This window comes from Centruroides sculpturatus, unplaced genomic scaffold (genome assembly GCF_000671375.1).
Source record: "Centruroides sculpturatus isolate CEXI.00-Female unplaced genomic scaffold, Cexi_2.0 scaffold1446, whole genome shotgun sequence".
Taxonomy (NCBI): Eukaryota; Metazoa; Arthropoda; class Arachnida; order Scorpiones; family Buthidae; genus Centruroides; species Centruroides sculpturatus.
This window is the reverse complement of record NW_019385674.1, coordinates 94,287-114,149: the sequence shown is the minus strand read 5'-3', so window position 1 is coordinate 114,149 and position 19,863 is coordinate 94,287. Positions and strand designations below refer to the sequence as shown.

The 19,863-nt window shown below is 29.7% G+C and overlaps 1 protein-coding gene across 1 annotated transcript in view; it reads left to right on the top strand.

Moving 5' to 3' along the window:
* The first annotated feature begins 64 nt into the window (after nucleotides 1–64).
* Nucleotides 65–19,863, top strand: part of LOC111641095 (DIS3-like exonuclease 1) — a 35,762-nt gene continuing 15,963 nt past the window's right edge. The window contains exons 1-5 of the mRNA XM_023387212.1: nucleotides 65–283; nucleotides 4,131–4,264; nucleotides 8,489–8,640; nucleotides 11,439–11,520; nucleotides 13,734–13,872. Of these exons, the coding sequence (XP_023242980.1) occupies nucleotides 142–283; nucleotides 4,131–4,264; nucleotides 8,489–8,640; nucleotides 11,439–11,520; nucleotides 13,734–13,872 (649 nt within the window). The 5' untranslated portion in view covers nucleotides 65–141. The remainder of the gene's footprint in view (nucleotides 284–4,130; nucleotides 4,265–8,488; nucleotides 8,641–11,438; nucleotides 11,521–13,733; nucleotides 13,873–19,863) is intronic.

Genomic DNA, 19,863 nt, shown 5'->3' with positions numbered 1-19,863 from the left:
AAATGAATTACTAAAAAATTCTATTTTTGATTTGGTTTTGTTTATACACAAAAATGGTGTTTATTTCACACGTGCACTGACTGATCCATTTCATGCATTTTCAAAATACAGTAATTACAGTATTTGTAAATTTCAAAGAAAATGAAAAAATTCAATAAAGTCGTGATTGTAAAACATCGTTTGAAGAATATGAGAGTTGTTAGAGAATATTATTTAAGGAAAGATATTAATTGTCTCAGTCTTGGTTGTAGAATTTGCCCAAAAAATAATAAATCAGAGAATGGTAAGTTAATAAATTCAAATGTTTTTAATTCTATACTTGTATATTCATATATAAATTACCTCAAAGTATCTTCTAACTTTAAATTAATGTACAGAAATTTGGATAACATCTATATTTAGTAACTTCAGATCTTCATTAAACAAAGAAAATATTTCTGTATTGAAAATCACATAGTTCCTTTCAATTTAAAGACAGGCATAGTAAACTGGATGAAAATATTTCAAAGAGGAACAGTCAGTCTTCAGTATCCAGTATATAAAATAGAAATTCAAATTAAACAAACATTTTTGACCATTTTAAGCAATCATCTGTAAGTCTGAGTGACAAAAGAGCAATTATATCCTAGAATATGCAACATGCTGTGTATAAATTATTATACAGTGGGTGATCGGTTAACGAACAAATCGGATAACGAACACTTTCGCGAAAGATTTTTATGATCGGACAACGAACATATGTTCGGATAACGAACACTTCACTGAACAAACACAAGAAGCGACGTAAAATACCGAATACCGATTGGTCTTCCTTTGTCTTCAGGCAACAATTCGAAACTTTTCGGAGCGTGGGAGACGTCAACATCGTCGTTCTACCCAGTATATACTGATTGGATAGTATTCCCCCGAACTTTGAAACCTTCTCTTGTAATTCCAGCCTTTTGTATTTCTGACAGAAACAATTCTTTTACGTTTTCTTCTGAAAATGCGGATTTATGCCGATATCCGCTATTAAAGATCTTTTGAAGAAGTAGGAAGATGTCAGAACAACGGTCTTAAAATGGCATCCAAACTAAGTTGAGGTTAATAGGCCTAGGGATCTCTACAATTACAATGCTATTAATTACTTCTGAAAAATCATGAATAAGACAGAAAAGCAATCGACATTGGATAGATTTTTTAACCCCCACAAACAGAAAAAACATGACTAATAAAAATGCAAGACCGTGTATATATGTATTTTTATTATTACATATGAATAAACGAAGTAAAAAAGTATATACTTTTTTATTTTTGGGGTCTCTAGAACGAATTAATCAAATTCCCATAGAAACCTATGTTAAATCGATAATCAGTTAACGAACAATTCGGATAGCGAACAAAGTCTTGGAACGGATTATGTTCGTTAACCGATCACCCACTGTATTTAAATCCTTTTCAGTTTGTTATTATTATGTTGTTAAAGGTAACTATAAGAATTTATGTCAGGTAATAGATTATTGAAATTATACTTTAGTGAATTGCTAAAATTACATATTTGTTTGTCTAATATTAGTAGAATTTTTTTTTGCAAAGTCATTACCAAAAAGTATGTGTTTGATATTATATGAAATTTTATTTTGCTAATTATAAAGTTAGCATTAAAATTTATTTCTGATATTTTCCATTAAAAAGTTACCAGTAAATTTTATAACTCAGATCATTTCTAAAAAACTATAGGGCAAATGTAAGTGTGTGGATTTGAACATCATTAAATAGAATTATTTACTTGTTAGCAAGGATTAATATTTATGAACAATTGATCTATGCATTATTTTATGCACATCAGTTTTCTAGAGCACTGCTTCTCAATACTGACTAGTAAAATTATAGGTGGATCAGTAATTATATGCAGCTATGAATTATGCTTATTTATTACACTTATAGATGCATAGCCAAACAATCGCCTTAAATAATTGGGCTATAAATCCACTATTTTAATAATTATTACTATGTAATTTAAATACATCTGGAAGAAAAGGCTTGCTTGAGGTCTGGGTGGTGCAACTGGAAGTGCACCTCACGGCAAGAGGAGGTTGTAGGTTCAAGCCCTGCCCCAGGCCAGTTCTTTTCTACCAGATGATTCTAAATTATTTAATAAATTATTAAAATTATAATTATTAATTATTTAGATAACAGATGATGCCTAACTTCTAGTAGCAAATTACTTAGTATTAATTATTAAAATAGTGGATTTATAGCCTGATTATTTAAGGTGATTGTTTGGTTATGTATGTATATGTATGTATGTATATCAGCTTCGGAATGTTTGATATATTGATACTTATTACAGTTATATCTAGAGTTGCTGTACAATAAAGTATATTTGTAAATTAACTTTGGATTACTATTTAAATGTCACCCATGATAAATTGTTTCAGCATCAGTACAGTTAAATATTTTTCTGCATACTGTTGAAATTTTTTCATGGTCCAGTACTAGTGCATGGACTGGCAGTTGGGGAACAATGCTCTAGAGTGATGAAAGTCTCCATACTTGAGATAAGTTCCATTCCATGTTCTGTTTATCACTGTACACTACAATATGAGTTTGATAAGAGTACCTTCCACCTGAATTTTTTATGAACAATCCATTCCTTACCACCTGGTCATCTGATTACGGGCATGGCTGAACCAATGATGAGTGTAGAAAAAGGCCCTCTTAGTGCAAGATGGAAATAGTTAAAAACAAAAAGTTCACTTACAAATGAATGGAAAACTCCATTAAATCTTTATGTATGGAGACTTTTGTGCCACTCTGTAGAAATATCAAAATTGTTTTTCTACTACTATAAAACTGGTCTCATCTTTCATCTATCTAACTCTGTTCTCAAGATTAAGGAAAGACAGACAGACAAAAATGAGAATATAACTGTAACTGTATAAAAGAAAAATACAATAAAATAGTTTACAATTAACTGTAGTACACAGTAATAGTTACATAAATAATTGTGGTGTATCCCACTACAGGTATATATATGTTTTATTAATTGACCTTTTAAGTTATCTGTGATCTCTTCATCTACCTAAAATTAACTTGCACTATTTTCCCTATTCATGTTTGACTCTTCCAACCTATGTGCATTTCCTGGCAAATTTCGGGCTTGAAGGGTTTTTTTTAAATCTACATTATAGTGTAGGAGGATGGGAGTGAGGGGTGAGACGCGTGGCAATGATGAGGAAGGCACTTGAGGAAGACTCAGTCAACAGAGATTCAGAGAAGTTGTATTAAAGAAGTGAAGAAGTGATACTATCGAGATATAAAGGAGGATTTGTATATGGATATTTTGTCTCATCGAAAGGTGTCCACGTGGTCAGGTTGTATCCTCTCAATTAACTGTGATAGACATTGCAAATTACCCAACTTGCTAGACAAAGAAAAGGGATCCCCTTCTACATAATCTTCCTATCTTCTTTCTCTAACCTAAGTAACATTAGTTTTAGTTTAATTTAAGTTAATTTTAATTAGCAATATAAGACAATTCAAACAGATTGTGAACTGGCTGGTTTCAGGACTCACACGTGTTGTGTAATTAGATCTATGAGCATCGTTAATGAAGAGAAATAAACGGTTAAAATTCTGTATTTAAAAGAGGTAATGTGTAATATTACGGATGGTTTTGAGATCTGTAATTTAACTTGACTGGAAATAAATAGATACCATTATTGTATATTTGGAATACATGATAGGTTCTTGGTGTATTATTTATATAATGTGGTTCTCATTAACCCGTCACACCACATAATGTTTTCCTGATCCTATTCATTTTTATTTTGCAGTCATACCTAGTACCTTAGCAGTAGATTGCAGCCTATATATGAGCAGCTTATTCATGAAACATCAACATTCCTTTATAACTTTTGCTTTTGTGGTTAAAAACAAAGCTAGCTTAAAGCCAAGGTTTTAGGGTATTATAAATTTACATTAGCATAATATAATATAACTTTGAAGTTTAGTGCAATATTTTGGTTTTGCAAAACAGCACAATATAATTTACACATCTTGTAAACATTTTTTGTAAGAAATTAAAAAAATTTAAAATATGATTTTCCAATAAATATTATTTATGTATTTATTCTTGTTTTTTTCAGGTATGAGAAGTTTTTTATCATCACATGATCATCACTATATTCTACCATGTTTTGACATATTACAAGACTATTTAGAATTATTAGAAAGATCAACAATTTCTGGAATCATATTTTTGCAAACTTTAGTTACCAGAGTAAGTTATCTCTACAACTATATTGTTAAAAATTGAATTTATTGAAATTAATTTTTTAATAAGTTTTCAATAGTATTTTGTAAAATATCATCATCAATAACAATTTGATAGCTTGGTATTATGATGACAAATCAACATAATTTGTTTGAGATTATTGATAAGCATTCTTTCTGTGAGCCTGCGGATTTTTACAGGCCTCTTAAAAATCTAAATTTTCTGTTAATTGTAAATATCCTCGGAAAAAACCTGAAGAATTTGAACTAGATCGGATTTCACCGATTCTATAACAACTAGCTGGGAAAGTTTACACTTAGGTGTGAAGAATGCACCGTCATCATCAACAAAAGTCAATCACATGTCAGTTTTCCCACACGAATGATATAAAAGCTCGAATCCCCGGAAGCTTGAGGCGATCTCTCGGAAGTATACTTGTAACTGTGTGTTTTGTCTCCATATGCCAGATCGACAGGACATAGGACAGAACTTCCATCGCCATTAAGGAACATATTCATCGAACGCATGATGGTTATATCCACATTGAGGTATTTGCATTGTTTTAGAGCTTGAGAACGCTCTCTCTCAGACTAGCCCTCTTAGTGCGTCCCTTTAGGGTATAGTGAACTTATGTTACCTGCATTTATTCTTAGTTGTATCTAACCACATTTAACATATATATTGTTATCACTTTATGTATCATAGCTTAGCCATTCAATAAATGCTTTGTTATTTTGTTGAACCTGTCTCCTGTCATTTAAGGACACCTGCCGACTTACTGACACACTCCCCACTCGATTTGCCCTCCTAGCCATCCAACAGACTCCGAGATCGGGTTTTATCAACCTGTTGCAGAGTAAGTGGTCATTTGGAGATTAACCAGTGACCCACTGCTAATCTCACATTTCTATACAATTATTAGAAAGATGTTACAATATGATTTATAAATAGATCTGTATATTTAAATAATATTTCTTAACTATTGGAAAAGATCTTTTATATATAGGGTTTTTAAAAAGTATCTCTACAGTGGATGTTGTAGACTGTAGTTTCCTTTTCAGCTTATTGATTGATTTCAGACCATACCTGTTGAGCTAAGCAAGTAACGTTTATAATTTTAATATAGTTGATTTCATTGTACTGCCTTGTCTTCTATTTTTTACTTATAACAAGACTATAATTTTAAAGAAAATATGAATAAATTGTTCAAAACACAAGTAACATGTGGGCAAAGAATTTAAATATCATAAATTAAATATTAAAAAGCATACAGTGTAAATTAATAGTATGCAACCAATAAATGAAAAAAGAATAATAATTGAATTTAAGATGGAAAATTTTAATTTTAATCACTGATTAATGTTTTGAGAATTTATATAATTAATAGCATCTGGAGCAGAGGTTCCCAACTTATTTTTATCCCTTTCAATTCCATATTAACATAGAACCCTTTTCACCTTAATAAAAAATGTTGGAATCTCAACAATAACAAATATTGGAATCTGCAGTTATCAACAAATTAAAGCATATCAGATAGCCACTTTATATTAAAATTGAATTTGAAAATAAAACTATAATTACAGTAGAGTCCTGTACAACGCGCAAATAAAGCAAGCAACGCCCTCAAATTTTGTCTATCAGAGGTATACATTTTTTTCAACTTATAGGCCAAGGTTTAAACTTTCACAAATTGTGTGATAATGCAGGTTTCGATAACACAATTTCCTATAATGCATAACGAATCCCCTGCATTGTATGGACTCTACTGTATACATAAAAATTGGCACACAAACTGGAACTGCATACTAAACAAACAACTTGACACCTAAATGCGAATTCCAGCATATAATGAACAAAAAACGTTACGTTCTTTGGAGGCTCTTGAAATTCATATAGTGGACATAAAGGGAGGTTGCATTAATTCTGACTATATTCCAGTTTCACAATCATGGAAGTATTATACACAATGCCACAAAGAATAACGATAAGTTTTGATGTGTAATTATGATTTATCTTTATGCAATGTAAAGGAAACAATTTCCTTATCGAACATCATTTATACGTTAAAAAATTGGGCTGACTTTTGCAATGCTATATATTATATTAGTAATGAATTTATTTATAGCTTTATTTGAAAAAATAATTTATTTATATGTTGTAATATGTAACGATCTTTGTATTGAACATTGTTTAAATGTTTAAAAATTGGAACACAGCTATGTTCGAAAGCTAAAACTTTTCAAAAGATAGAACTGTTTTTTTGTTTTGTGCATTCTTTCCTGATGAGAGCCTCTGAAAGATGGCCAAAAATATTTGAACATTAAAGTTTTTTTGTTCATTATATGCTGGACTTTGCATTTAGATGTCAAGTTGTTTGTTTAAAACCATAATTAAAAATAAAATCAAATTAATTAATTAAAATTGAAATCAAATCAATTGAAAATTAAAATGATGTATTGATATTTAAAAACCATTTAAAGTTGTTTTGAAATTTTTAAGTTGTAAATCAAATTTATTTTTAAATTTACATTATTTCTGTGCAGTGTTAAAAGAGCATTTTGCTTTTAATAGATATACAGATTTAACATTCTATTTTTATTTAAATGTTGGATCCTTTTTAAGGTTATGATTTTTTGAATGATTTTTAGCTTGTTTTTATGGTTTCCATTATCTTGTCAAACATTATATCATGATTTTATATAGTTTCCGTTACTGATAAATTGGTTTCCACTATAAGTAACTTTATAAAGCTATAAGTAACTTTAGCACGTGTATAGTCTGGGATGGAGTCTGTATGATGATACAAGGACTCGATCCTAGACTACAGCAATTACACCTCACATCCCAAATCTGTATTGGCACATTCATACATCACTAGACTCAACGGATTTTATTGTCAAACCCTGGGGTTCTGCAAAACACAAGTTGTTTTGTAATTATGATGTCAATTGTTAATCTTATAAAGTAAATGTATAACATTAGGAATTGACACCACATTTAAATCTTAAAAAGGTTAAAACAGTTAAAAGGTAAAACCTTAGATTAAATTTGATTGAAAATATTTGTTATTGAATAATTCTAACATTGTCAGCATAAGTCTAATTTTTGAGTACCATTAAACAATCAAAGACATTAAGTCTTTGATTGTTTAATGGTACTCTAAAATTTGTCTTTGATTAAGGAAATGAGAGTCAAAATTTAATATAAGATGAAACATTTTTTGAGACCTTTCACTTCTTTACTTTCTTAGAGTCTTTGTTTAATAATTGTCAACATGTATACAGTAGAACCTCAATTATCTGGACCTCTATTATCCGGATTTTCGATTATCCGGATTGTTCAAAATAAACAAAAATTTTATGAATTTGCTGATTTGCACTTGGCGAATTACGACACTGTTTATGTACGTGATGGAATGCATAACATTTTTTGTTTCAACAACGTCTCACCCAGCACAGTGGTCATAAACTCTTAAATATATTTTGCGTTGTAATAAAAATATAACTTGACATACATATTTATAAATAATTTATATTCAAATTACATCATTTCTATGACCAAGGGCGGCGTAAGGCATGGGAGACGTGGGCCTATGCCTCGCGGTCCGAAGGGCCTTGTGCCTCGAAGGTTTATGCATTACTTAAAAGCGAACGCGACAAAAAAATTTTACTCGTCATAAAACGATAAATAGTTTGTCAAATTTTTATTCATAAAAATGCAGTTTCAACTGCTTTTTTATTTTATAAAATCCGTCTTCTTGAGCCACTAGAGGGCCTTTTAAACAATATCTAGTCTGTTAGCGCTGGTCAGTAGTAGTCCAAATTTAATACAAACGTTTGTTTCTTGAAAATTTGATCACGATTTAAATACAATATTTATTTTTAATATTACCGATATGTCATCGAAAAGAAAACATGTTGTATTATCGTTAAAAGACAAATTAAAGTATTTGTTTCAATTATCCGGATTTTTCCTTATCCGGACTACCTTCATCCCCAATTAGTCCGGATAATCGAGGTTCTACTGTATTTTACAATAAAATTTAATCATGACTTTTTGTATTTATGTCTTACTTATTACAAAGATTGATTGAATCTAATCCATTAAATGTTATATTCCCTGATTAAGTAAGTTATCATTTAATATCTATATAATTTGTTTATAAAGTTAATGCAATAAGTAAATAATAATAACGATGATTTCTAAATTATGAATTATTATTATTATTAGATGCTTCATGATGTTAGCAGACATAATTATAACAAAATTTTGGAAATTGTACATGAGCCTAGAAGAGGAAGTATTATATTTCTTAATGAACTTTATCAAGATACACATTTATCTCAAGAAAATACTCAATCAAAAGATATATATTTGGCAAAGTATAATATTTTTAATAATATTTCAATTTTAGTTTTAAGTTTTATAAAATAAAAAAGCTCTCATAAAACTGATGAAATAAACATATCTTGTATAACTGCAGCAAAATATTTATTTGTCCAAAAATGTTTTTGACCTAATACCCACCTGAAGAAGACCTGTAATAATAGGTTGAAAATGTCTTTGATTAATTACATACCTCGAAGCCTGTTACTAGTGTGCAATTGACTTCAAAAAATGAAAAAAAAATAAAATTTCACAAACGTTTTCGAACCTTCAATGGTTCTTCTTCAGGCGGCGACAAATTTCCGTTAGAATGTCATTAAATATGAAAATTATTTGAAATTCGAATATGCACTAGCCGATGAATTTTTACCAGGCATGCGCACTACATACATAGCACACGACAAGAATTTATAGCGTTTTGTCCACTAGCACTTGCCATGACAAAGATAGATTTATTTCTTCCTTGTGGTTGATGCAGGTACTGAGTTTGTATATGTATAAGGCCTCAAACCACTTTAGATGTTCAGTGTATGGTGTGCTGTGGATAATTCTCACTTGGCTAAAATTCAGTTCTATCTCAGGATCACTGGCGTAAATACTTAGAGCTTTGGTGGTCCTGGCGCGTTGTACGTCCACGATGTGCTTTTTTACTCTAATGCTCAAGGAACGATTTGTAGAGCCGATGTAGCAGAGCTCTCTCTCGCATCTGCAATCTTTTATTGTAGACTCCTGGGAGTCTACCCCTGCTAGGAATGTCCTTTAACTTAGGAAGTCATAAATGGACACCTTCTATATGTGATGTGAATGCGGCACTTCCTAGTTATCTGTGTAAACAGTGATTAAAGTGTGGTGTTTGTGATCTTTAGGTACCTGGAATCTTAAGATCCATTGTAGTTTTTTGTGATAGTGTCTCTTCAGACCGACACTGTCTGTTGTGTACTGACACCAACTTTGCATTTTCTTGGGCTAATTTATCTGGGCCCTGATTGAAGAGTGTATTTTCAATACGCACCAGCTCTGCTAACTTAGAGTAAACAGTTTTCCTTTCCATTCTTATAGCCCTATTTAAGCACATCTGCTGTACTTCATAAAGCAGTGGTTTGCTTCCAGGTGGAAGGCGGATGCAGAAAATGACATGGGTAGAACTCCTTTCTTCTTATATTGTCAGAAATTCATGTTTGTCTCTAGCCTTAGTTAGGCTTATGAGAGCTAAGGTAACTAAGGCTAGAGACAAACATGAATTTCTGACAATATAAGAAGAAAGGAGTTCTACCCATGTCATTTTCTGCATCCGCCTTCCACCTGGAAGCGAACCACTGCTTTATGAAGTACAGCAGATGTGCTTAAATAGGGCTATAAGAATGGAAAGGAAAACTGTTTACTCTAAGTTAGCAGAGCTGGTGCGTATTGAAAATACACTCTTCAATCAGGGCCCAGATAAATTAGCCCAAGAAAATGCAAAGTTGGTGTCAGTACACAACAGACAGTGTCGGTCTGAAGAGACACTATCACAAAAAACTACAATGGATCTTAAGATTCCAGGTACCTAAAGATCACAAACACCACACTTTAATCACTGTTTACACAGATAACTAGGAAGTGCCGCATTCACATCACATATAGAAGGTGTCCATTTATGACTTCCTAAGTTAAAGGACATTCCTAGCAGGGGTAGACTCCCAGGAGTCTACAATAAAAGATTGCAGATGCGAGAGAGAGCTCTGCTACATCGGCTCTACAAATCGTTCCTTGAGCATTAGAGTAAAAAAGCACATCGTGGACGTACAACGCGCCAGGACCACCAAAGCTCTAAGTATTTACGCCAGTGATCCTGAGATAGAACTGAATTTTAGCCAAGTGAGAATTATCCACAGCACACCATACACTGAACATCTAAAGTGGTTTGAGGCCTTATACATATACAAACTCAGTACCTGCATCAACCACAAGGAAGAAATAAATCTATCTTTGTCATGGCAAGTGCTAGTGGACAAAACGCTATAAATTCTTGTCGTGTGCTATGTATGTAGTGCGCATGCCTGGTAAAAATTCATCGGCTAGTGCATATTCGAATTTCAAATAATTTTCATATTTAATGACATTCTAACGGAAATTTGTCGCCGCCTGAAGAAGAACCATTGAAGGTTCGAAAACGTTTGTGAAATTTTATTTTTTTTCATTTTTTGAAGTCAATTGCACACTAGTAACAGGCTTCGAGGTACGTAATTGATATTTCTGGTGTTGGATAAAGTGAAATCTTTGATTAAATAAATATTTTGCTGAAGTTATACAAGGCATGCTTCTTTAATCTGCTTACTTCTTCAATTTTGTCTTATTTTATCATAATCTATCTGAAATCTAAATATTTAATGTTTTATATGCTTGAAGTAAGCAACAAAATATGATTTGATTCAAAAACGGAATAATATATTTTCATTTAGCCTATATCATATGATTTTTTTTCTTGTATAAATAATATATTCATTATGTAATTAATTAGTATTTGCTATTTACTTGTTAATAATATAAATAAATATTTTATATAGAAATACAAATACAAGAATTTGATTTAATAATGTTATTTTGTTTGCTTCTTCCTCACTTTCCAGTTTTTCAGTTCTTATTAATAATGATAATTGTTTATTAATAAATTTAAGAAATATATCTTAATGTAATTTTTAACCGCTGTTTGTTATGATTAATTGAAATTTATTTATTGATATTTAATAAATTAATAGTATATTTTTTGAATTATAATTTGTTAATTATATTATTTGCATCAATTTTTATCTAGATGTGTTTACAAATGTGCTAAATGGTATTCTGAACATTTCAAACAAAGTGTCCCTATAATAATTCTTACTGAAAATTTAAAAGTAAGTAAATGTATTTAATTTTTAAAATTTATTCTCTCTGTTATAAATTGAAATTACTATTAAGGGCACTTAGAACTTTAGAATAACTAGAAAAATTACAAAATTTTTCTGTTTTTTATGTTTCCTTGTTACACAATCTTGTTACATAATATTTATTCATAATTTAGGCTAAATTTAATTTCAAAACAAGCTCAACAGTGGCTGAGTGAATAAAATCACTGGTAGTTGGTAATAGATTTGTGTCCAGTTAACAAACTGGCTGTTAGGTTTTCTGCATTTTCTTCACATGTCTGACATCTAAATAGGGACAATTTTTCATAGAAAGTTCTCCTCAGAGGTATCCCCTTGGCAGAACATCACCTATGTGTTTCATTGCCTTATCCCATCAATCCAATCCAATCCTAATTTCAAAACAAACTTTCAAAAAATTTTGTAACATTAATTATTCATCAGAGACTATTTAATATTTATTTATACAGTGATCTATTCTAGAATTAACATATGATTAGATGATGAACTGTATTTTAGACTCAGTACTAACATTTATTTATAATAAGCAAAATAATTTTGAAACTTTCTAATAAATGTATTCTACTGCTAAATTGCAAGTTTCAGCAGTTTAGTTTAATAACTTTATGATGTTTTAGATCAAATGAAAAATGTGATATTATTCTTCCACTATTACTCTCATGTTTGAACACTGAAAGAGTATTGTGAGAACAACTAGTGCACAATACTAGAGTAAAATAGCCTATTTTGCCTAAATAGGCTATTTTACTCTATTAATTCTTTCTTCTTGTAATCTTACATTTTAAAATAATTTAAAATAAAGGAACTTTTAAATACTTTATTTTAAATTGAATCAGTTAATTTATTTAAGGATTCAGAATCCAATTTGAAAGTTTCAATTATTTTGGCTCTCTACTGCTGACTACCTTGCTTCCAAATACATTCTCTTACAATTTCTCTTGTTACTTTCTCTCTTTCTCTCTGAATTCTTGAAAAAATATCCATCATTATAATTGTACATTCTTTGAATCAGAGGAAATCAATCATGTCTAAATTTTCTAACAAATAAAATCTACTCATACAAATTTATATCTGAAAATTTGTTATAAAAACTGTGAAGAAAAATGTTATAAAGGTAAAAATACATAAAATATTCCTAAATATTATATTGAGATCGCTGTTTTTGTAGAAGAAGCATATGTTGAATGATATTCTTTATCAAATGCCGATGTTTTGTAAGTGGAAATTATAATTAAATAAACAAATGAATTGTTTAATAAATTCATAAAGTTTGTTTTATATAAAAAAACTATTATTTGGAATGTTATTTTTAACTATAATTAAAATCATATTTTAGATAAGAAAAATAGTTTGTCTTAAGTTGTTTTTAGAGAAAAAAGAATAAAAAGTCTATATTCGATAAGAGAAAATAAATTATGTAATTATTAAAACAGTTATCATGAGTTATTTTAAATAGAAATATCCACGTGATTGACATCTGTTACTTAGCGAGAAAAACAATACAGTATAGCGTAGTTTATCTGAAATGTCAGTTATCCGAAAGAATTTCAGTCGGCCTAAAGTATAATTTTTATATTTTTCAATGTATTTATTTCGTTTGTAAAACATAAAGAAATCATTTTTAACGATACAATAGCCACGATTATTATTTTAAAAAGTTTACTTTAGGCTTAACATCGACAAAAATTCAATGCAAAGTGACTCGCAACGGAGAAAAATTTCAACACGGGATAGGTTAATATATTTTTTCATACACAATCGGTTATCTGAAAAATAAGTTATCCGAACAACCCCAGTCCCCAATTGATTCGGATAAATGACGCTCTACTGTATATTCAATCTTTTTAACTTCATTATATGTTATTTATAACATAAGAAATACAATTTTAGATTTTGTAAATATAATAATTGTTTAATTTATTATGTTTTGCTTTTTCTATATGTGATTTTTTTTCTTTATAAATTACATATTATGTTTTACTTTATATATAAGAAATTTTTACAAGTATATGTAGCATAATATTCTTTATGTGATAAGTAAATATAAAATTATTTGTTTAGACAATTTTTTTATTGAATATAATATTTTAAAAAATATTTATTTAAATGCTGTTTTAATATATAAGAAGAAATAAATATATATTTATATGCATTATAATTATTTTCGTTTTTTTTATATATAGTTACTGAAGGAATTTGAGGATATTATTCCTGGTTTATCTGTAATGAATATAGAAGCTTATTTGCAGCAATATTATAATCTCTATTTAGAATTATATGAATCAATAAAGTCTTCACCTAGTATTAAGGATAACATATTAGGTAAAGTGATGTTAAATTTGTTGTTATAGTTAAAATATTAGTATATAGAATTATGTATTAAAATGCATCTACATATGTTTATTAATAAAATTTGTTCAATTTATTTTATATTAACAATAACAAATTTGAAGATAATTATTAAGCTTATAATACAGATCTTAAAATAAACAAAATTTATTATAATATTCTGTATTAAAATATAAAATAAAGAGCACTTGCTGCTCAATTTATAATTAAACTAAGGTCTTTATTTCATAAATATAAAGTTTACTTACTGGGAGTTTACTTATCTGCCAGTGCATGTGCCAGTGTCTAGTGGTATGTGATGAGCCAGTCAAATACCACTGACTTCCAGCATTGCCACATCTACTCCATGCAAACAAACTTTTTATTTGATCACATAGTATATATGACTTTTTCAGTTGTGAGAATGACAGCATATATATGTAAACATAAAAATCTTATTAGCTTAGTCAAACCTAAAAAGTTATAGAATGAACAATAGATTCTGGGTCAACTTATAAGATAATTTGACTTAAACTAAATAATTTTCACATATATTTCATTTATAGTTTTTGATTTGATGTTTTTAAAGTTTACAATATATCAGATATATATATATATATATATATATCAAAACCTCCAATTAATTTTTTTATTGAGAGAACTGAAAAAACAATAGGTAAATTGATAAAATAAAAAAAGTCACATTTGTCTCTATGTATTTACTTAATCAAAAAAAGGTGCAATGATGATATTTTTTCCATTATCAAGCCCAATATGCATTACTTTTTTAAAAAATCATTCATCACTATTTGTTTAGTAGCACTTTTCCTTTTTGAACTGAACAACAAACTTTCAATATTAATAATATTTTCTTGGTCTTTTACTGTGTTGTCTTAAACATAAAAAAAAAAAAAACACTCGTGGAACTTGAAATCACAAACTACTTTGGTATAGTTTGGCATTGGTTTTCTTTGTCTTGACTTTCTTGACTTTGTCTTGACTTCAACATTATCATCACCACCACCACCCATTCCTCTCCAACTTGTCTGGCAGGTAAAGCAGGTAAAGCAAAGTTGTACAGCTAATTGTCCAATTGTTACTTGCTATACTGCAATCCAAAAACATCAGTCACTATTACTACCAATCAGTGGCATGACATCCTTGGAAGCAGTAGAAGTGCCACTTTCCTTGTATTTTCTAAAATATAAATACATATTGTGTGATTATTTTCATATTTTAACATACTTTGAATTAATTAAAATTAATATTTTATTATAACCGCATTATAATAAAATATAATAATGCGGTTATGACTTCCAGCATTGCCACATCTACTCCATGCAAACAAACTTTTTATTTGATCACATAGTATATATGACTTTTTCAGTTGTGAGAATGACAGCATATATATGTAAACATAAAAATCTTATTAGCTTAGTCAAACCTAAAAAGTTATAGAATGACTTTTTGTATTATGTATCTTATTACATTATGTATCTTATTGCATTATTATGCTTATATATGTATTATGTATCTTTATGCATTATGTATCTTATTACAAATTTCTATACTACATGTGAAAAAAAATGATAAGATTGCTATTATATATTCGAATATAAATTCATATATACATATTCCCATTGGAAGCATTGTATTGTCGAATATGGGACAGCTTTTCACGGTGAAAATATCTGAATGGTATAAAGCAGCCAGATTATACGCATTTGCGCATGCACTTTGCAGAGCACCAACCTCATGTGATTTAGCTGGTGGATGCTACACACCAAAATATTGTATAATGCTTCTAATCATTCTATCCAGGACCAGTTCTGGGCTGTTAGCTGCCTGCGCGCTAGATATTTGGCCGCCCTCACCCCATTATGTGAATCACAAGTAGATTTATAACTTAACCCAACCAATAGGAGTTTACTGGTATGTTTTTATGATAGTTCTGTATAGTTGACAGGAGTTTAAAAAAAATCCATTAAAATATTTGATATTTTTATTCTGCTCTCCCATCTTGTATTACTTACAGATTTCAATGTTAAACTAGTGATATTACATTAAAATAATTTGCCAGGACGAATTCACAAATAGAAAAATTTAGAAAAATATATTTCTTTGGACTATACATATAACTGAGTTATATGTATAGAGGACTGTTTTAACTTATTTACATTGGATGGCGAACATGTAGCCTCAAATAAAAGGTCGGTATCGCCGTGAATTTGTTATTGCCTCTACAAAGCGTGTGAAAGGACAGATGAAGATGGACTCAGTTATATGTATAGTCCAAAGAAATATATTTTTCTAAATTTTTCTATTTGTGAATTCGTCCTGGCAAATTATTTTAATGTATTTATTTATTTAATAATTATATTGGCCACTGCTAGAGGACTGTTTTAACTTTTTTACATTGGACGGCGAACATGTAGCCTCAAATAAAAGGTCGGTATCGCCGTGAATTTGTTATTGCCTCTACAAAGCGTGTGAAAGGACAGATGAAGATGGACTCAGTTATATGTATAGTCCAAAGAAATATATTTTTCTAAATTTTTCTATTTGTGAATTCGTCCTGGCAAATTATTTTAATGTATTTATTTATTTAATAATTATATTGGCCACTGCTAGAGGACTGTTTTAACTTTTTTACATTGGACGGCGAACATGTAGCCTCAAATAAAAGGTCGGTATCGCCGTGAATTTGTTATTGCCTCTACAAAGCGTGTGAAAGGACAGATGAAGATGGACTCAGTTATATGTATAGTCCAAAGATATATATTTTTCTAAATTTTTCTATTAGTGATATTACAATTTATTATGTCCCATCTATAAGGATATGCAGAAAAAGACATATACAATGTTAAAAATTAACTGTTACTTTGACAACATCATTTACAACTAAATGTCACGGCACGCCACTGCTACCAATGCATACTAATATTTGTGTGTCTGGTGTTGCTCTTTCTTAAAATGATTAGCCTGGGATTCATCTTCTTCTGAACTAAAAATGCTGATGTATAGATAAGAGAAAACAATAAATTGAGGAACAATTGATATTGGTTTAATTTCCATAGTTTAAATAAAATTTGTGCAGGGATTCTAGAAATTGACTTATACTTTTGGGAAAGCAATAAATTAAAGTATTGTTGTATATATATCTGGGTGTTTGTTTAAATTAAAAATGAAAATATTGTGAATATTACATGAATAATAAATCTGATTTTCTTGATTAGGTTTTTCTGTATTTTAATTATAAGAATTCTTCTAATTTCTAGTTTCTAAGAATTTTTTAAGTGGTAATATTAAAAAATAAAAATAAATGTTATAAAATAGAATAAAATGCTTAAAACATTTTTTAGTTAAATTGTGTCAAAAAATAGCAGTTAAATCAAACCCGTATGTATTACAATTTTATTTTAAAAATTTTAAATATTTTATTTTTCTTATTGTTCAGAATTACCAGAGTTAGATCTAGACCAAGGCTGCCCAAACCCAGGCTCGTGGGCCACTTTGTGGTCCACGAGCCTGGGTTTGGGCAGCCTTGGTTCAAATGCGTTGGTTCAAATGCAATTTGAATTTGCTCACTCACAGCAGCGGTCAGCTGTCACCATGTGCGATGTCATGCTACCAATAATGCCAACTGCCACGTGATTGGTTGAACGCGGAATGAACTATGACTTGAGTCACCACCACACCGCTGTTAATACCTAATCTATGCATTTATTACACTTGTTCTATTAGTTTTGAGTCAACTTTTGTGTATTAAAATTAAATTGTTGTCACCAAATATTGAAAAATTATTAGCTAATAAACCTCTTATTAGGTCTCATTGATGTATTTTTTATTAGGTATTATTAAAACATGTGCAACTTAAAGTTTTGTTTGATTCAAATACCTATCCATTTATAGAAGAATCATGAGTGTAAGCAAGTATGATTCACTAGGTGACCCACTGGCTGACATGTAATTGAAATTATAGCCTACCTCCAAAATGAATTGGGCAGCCCTGATCTAGACCAATGATTCCCAAAGTCGGCACTGCTGCTCTCTTCAGGACTATAGAAAACTTGAGGGGATGCTGGAAGGCAAGGGGAAGAAAAATTCATTTTGAAACAAATATACACCTATCCCTTTTTTTCATGGTGGCTATGTTCCAAAGAATGATGCATAAAAAAATATTACAGTACATGTATCCTGTAGAAAAACACTTGATAGGATCCACAATTTCAATGGAATGAAAAAAATAAGCAATTTACAAAACAAACATGAATTTTTTTAGACTAACATCATTTATCATTATTTGTATGTAAATATAGTAAACACAAGGTTGCATAGAAAACAGTTAATCAACATAAAGTATTATTCAATGTATATACAGTATTGTACTGTGTTTAAAAAAGATAATTGAACTCTTGATTCAACAAAAAGAGTAACTTTTGAAACAATAACACAATTTTAACAAAGTTAAATTGAAAAATTTTAAATAAACTGTTTTTTCCAATGTAAAAAAATTTGATTGCATAAAAAGAGGATTAGTTTTCTTTAGTCAACCATGTTATTTCAAAATTGCATAAAAATAGATCATATAAAAAGAGGGATAGGTGTATATTTAAGAAATATATGCACTAAAAGGAGGGTAGTCCAAAAAATTTGGGAAACACTGATCTAGATTCTATTACAGTACCATGGCTAAAGATTTCCAAAGTAATTCATCTAGAGATCTGTAACTGTATTTCATAATTTACAATTCATTTAATTTGCATCCGCATCAGATGAATTTATGATTGTTACTATGATATTATAATCTTAAATCCATCTGATAAGGTATGAATTAAAGTACATCATAGAACAATATGAGAGATTTTGGACACACCCACCCTAATTTATTGAAATTTGATGTCAAAAACATAAATTTTTGAAAGTAATATTTCTGATTTTAAATGAAAGAATTTTAAGTTAAAAACAAAGAAAACTGGTAAAAGTCACTTCCTTCAATGGAAGTTTGACATCCTTTTTGTTTTCCCTTATATCCTAAAATTTTAGTCACCCTGGGAACAGTCAACCCCTCTATAAACCCCCACTCATCCTAAACACATGGAAATAATATAATTCTCAGATTGAGAAAACCATCAAAAAAGGGGATTCTTGAGTATCATTCGGAGAGTACGCCTTGAAATTTGAGAGAACGAGGGCGTATTCCACATCATCTCCCTATGGCCAACGCCCATAACCGATTCCTGAAGTCTACTAAAATTTGTTATTAAGTCGGAAAATACAAGAAAAAAATGTTTATTGATGTGCTAGAGAAGAATTAACCAAGTTAAGAACATTCGTATTAGATTGGAAATACAGATGAAGAATATAGAAATGTCTGAGGTAGTATGATTTTTACAGAAATTGTATAATCTCTCTCTCCGCGATAAATAGTTTTATTCGAAGGTCTATTTGTATAATTTTATTTTGTTTATTAAATACTCGTTTTTATATTAAGTAAGGTCTAAATGTCTGAATCAAAATATTTTATCTCCATAACTTTCCATTACGCGTGTTAATCCGCGTACGATAAAAGTGATTAACTTGTGTCAAGGATCCTGACGAGATCTAGGATTCATCCCCTAGATCCTCTTTCTTAACATAATAGTTAAAGCCCTCCACACTCGATTTCTTTAGATAGAAAAGTCATTCTTTTGGACAAATAGAGGGCTATTTGTAAGAATAGTTTGCCGATTTAGTGATACTAGAGTCTGACCTACTCCGTATCCTTGGCTTAGCCCCTCACAAATAAATTATGAAATAAAGGTACTGTACATATCCCTACTTTGGAAATCTGTAAGGTGCCATAACAGGATTTGGATTTAATATTGATAATTCTGAATATCAAGCATAAGAATATAAGAATAGCCTTACTAAGCTACCATCATTTTTCTAAGTAAAATAAATATTATTTATACAAAAATATATTTAATATAAATGATATGATTA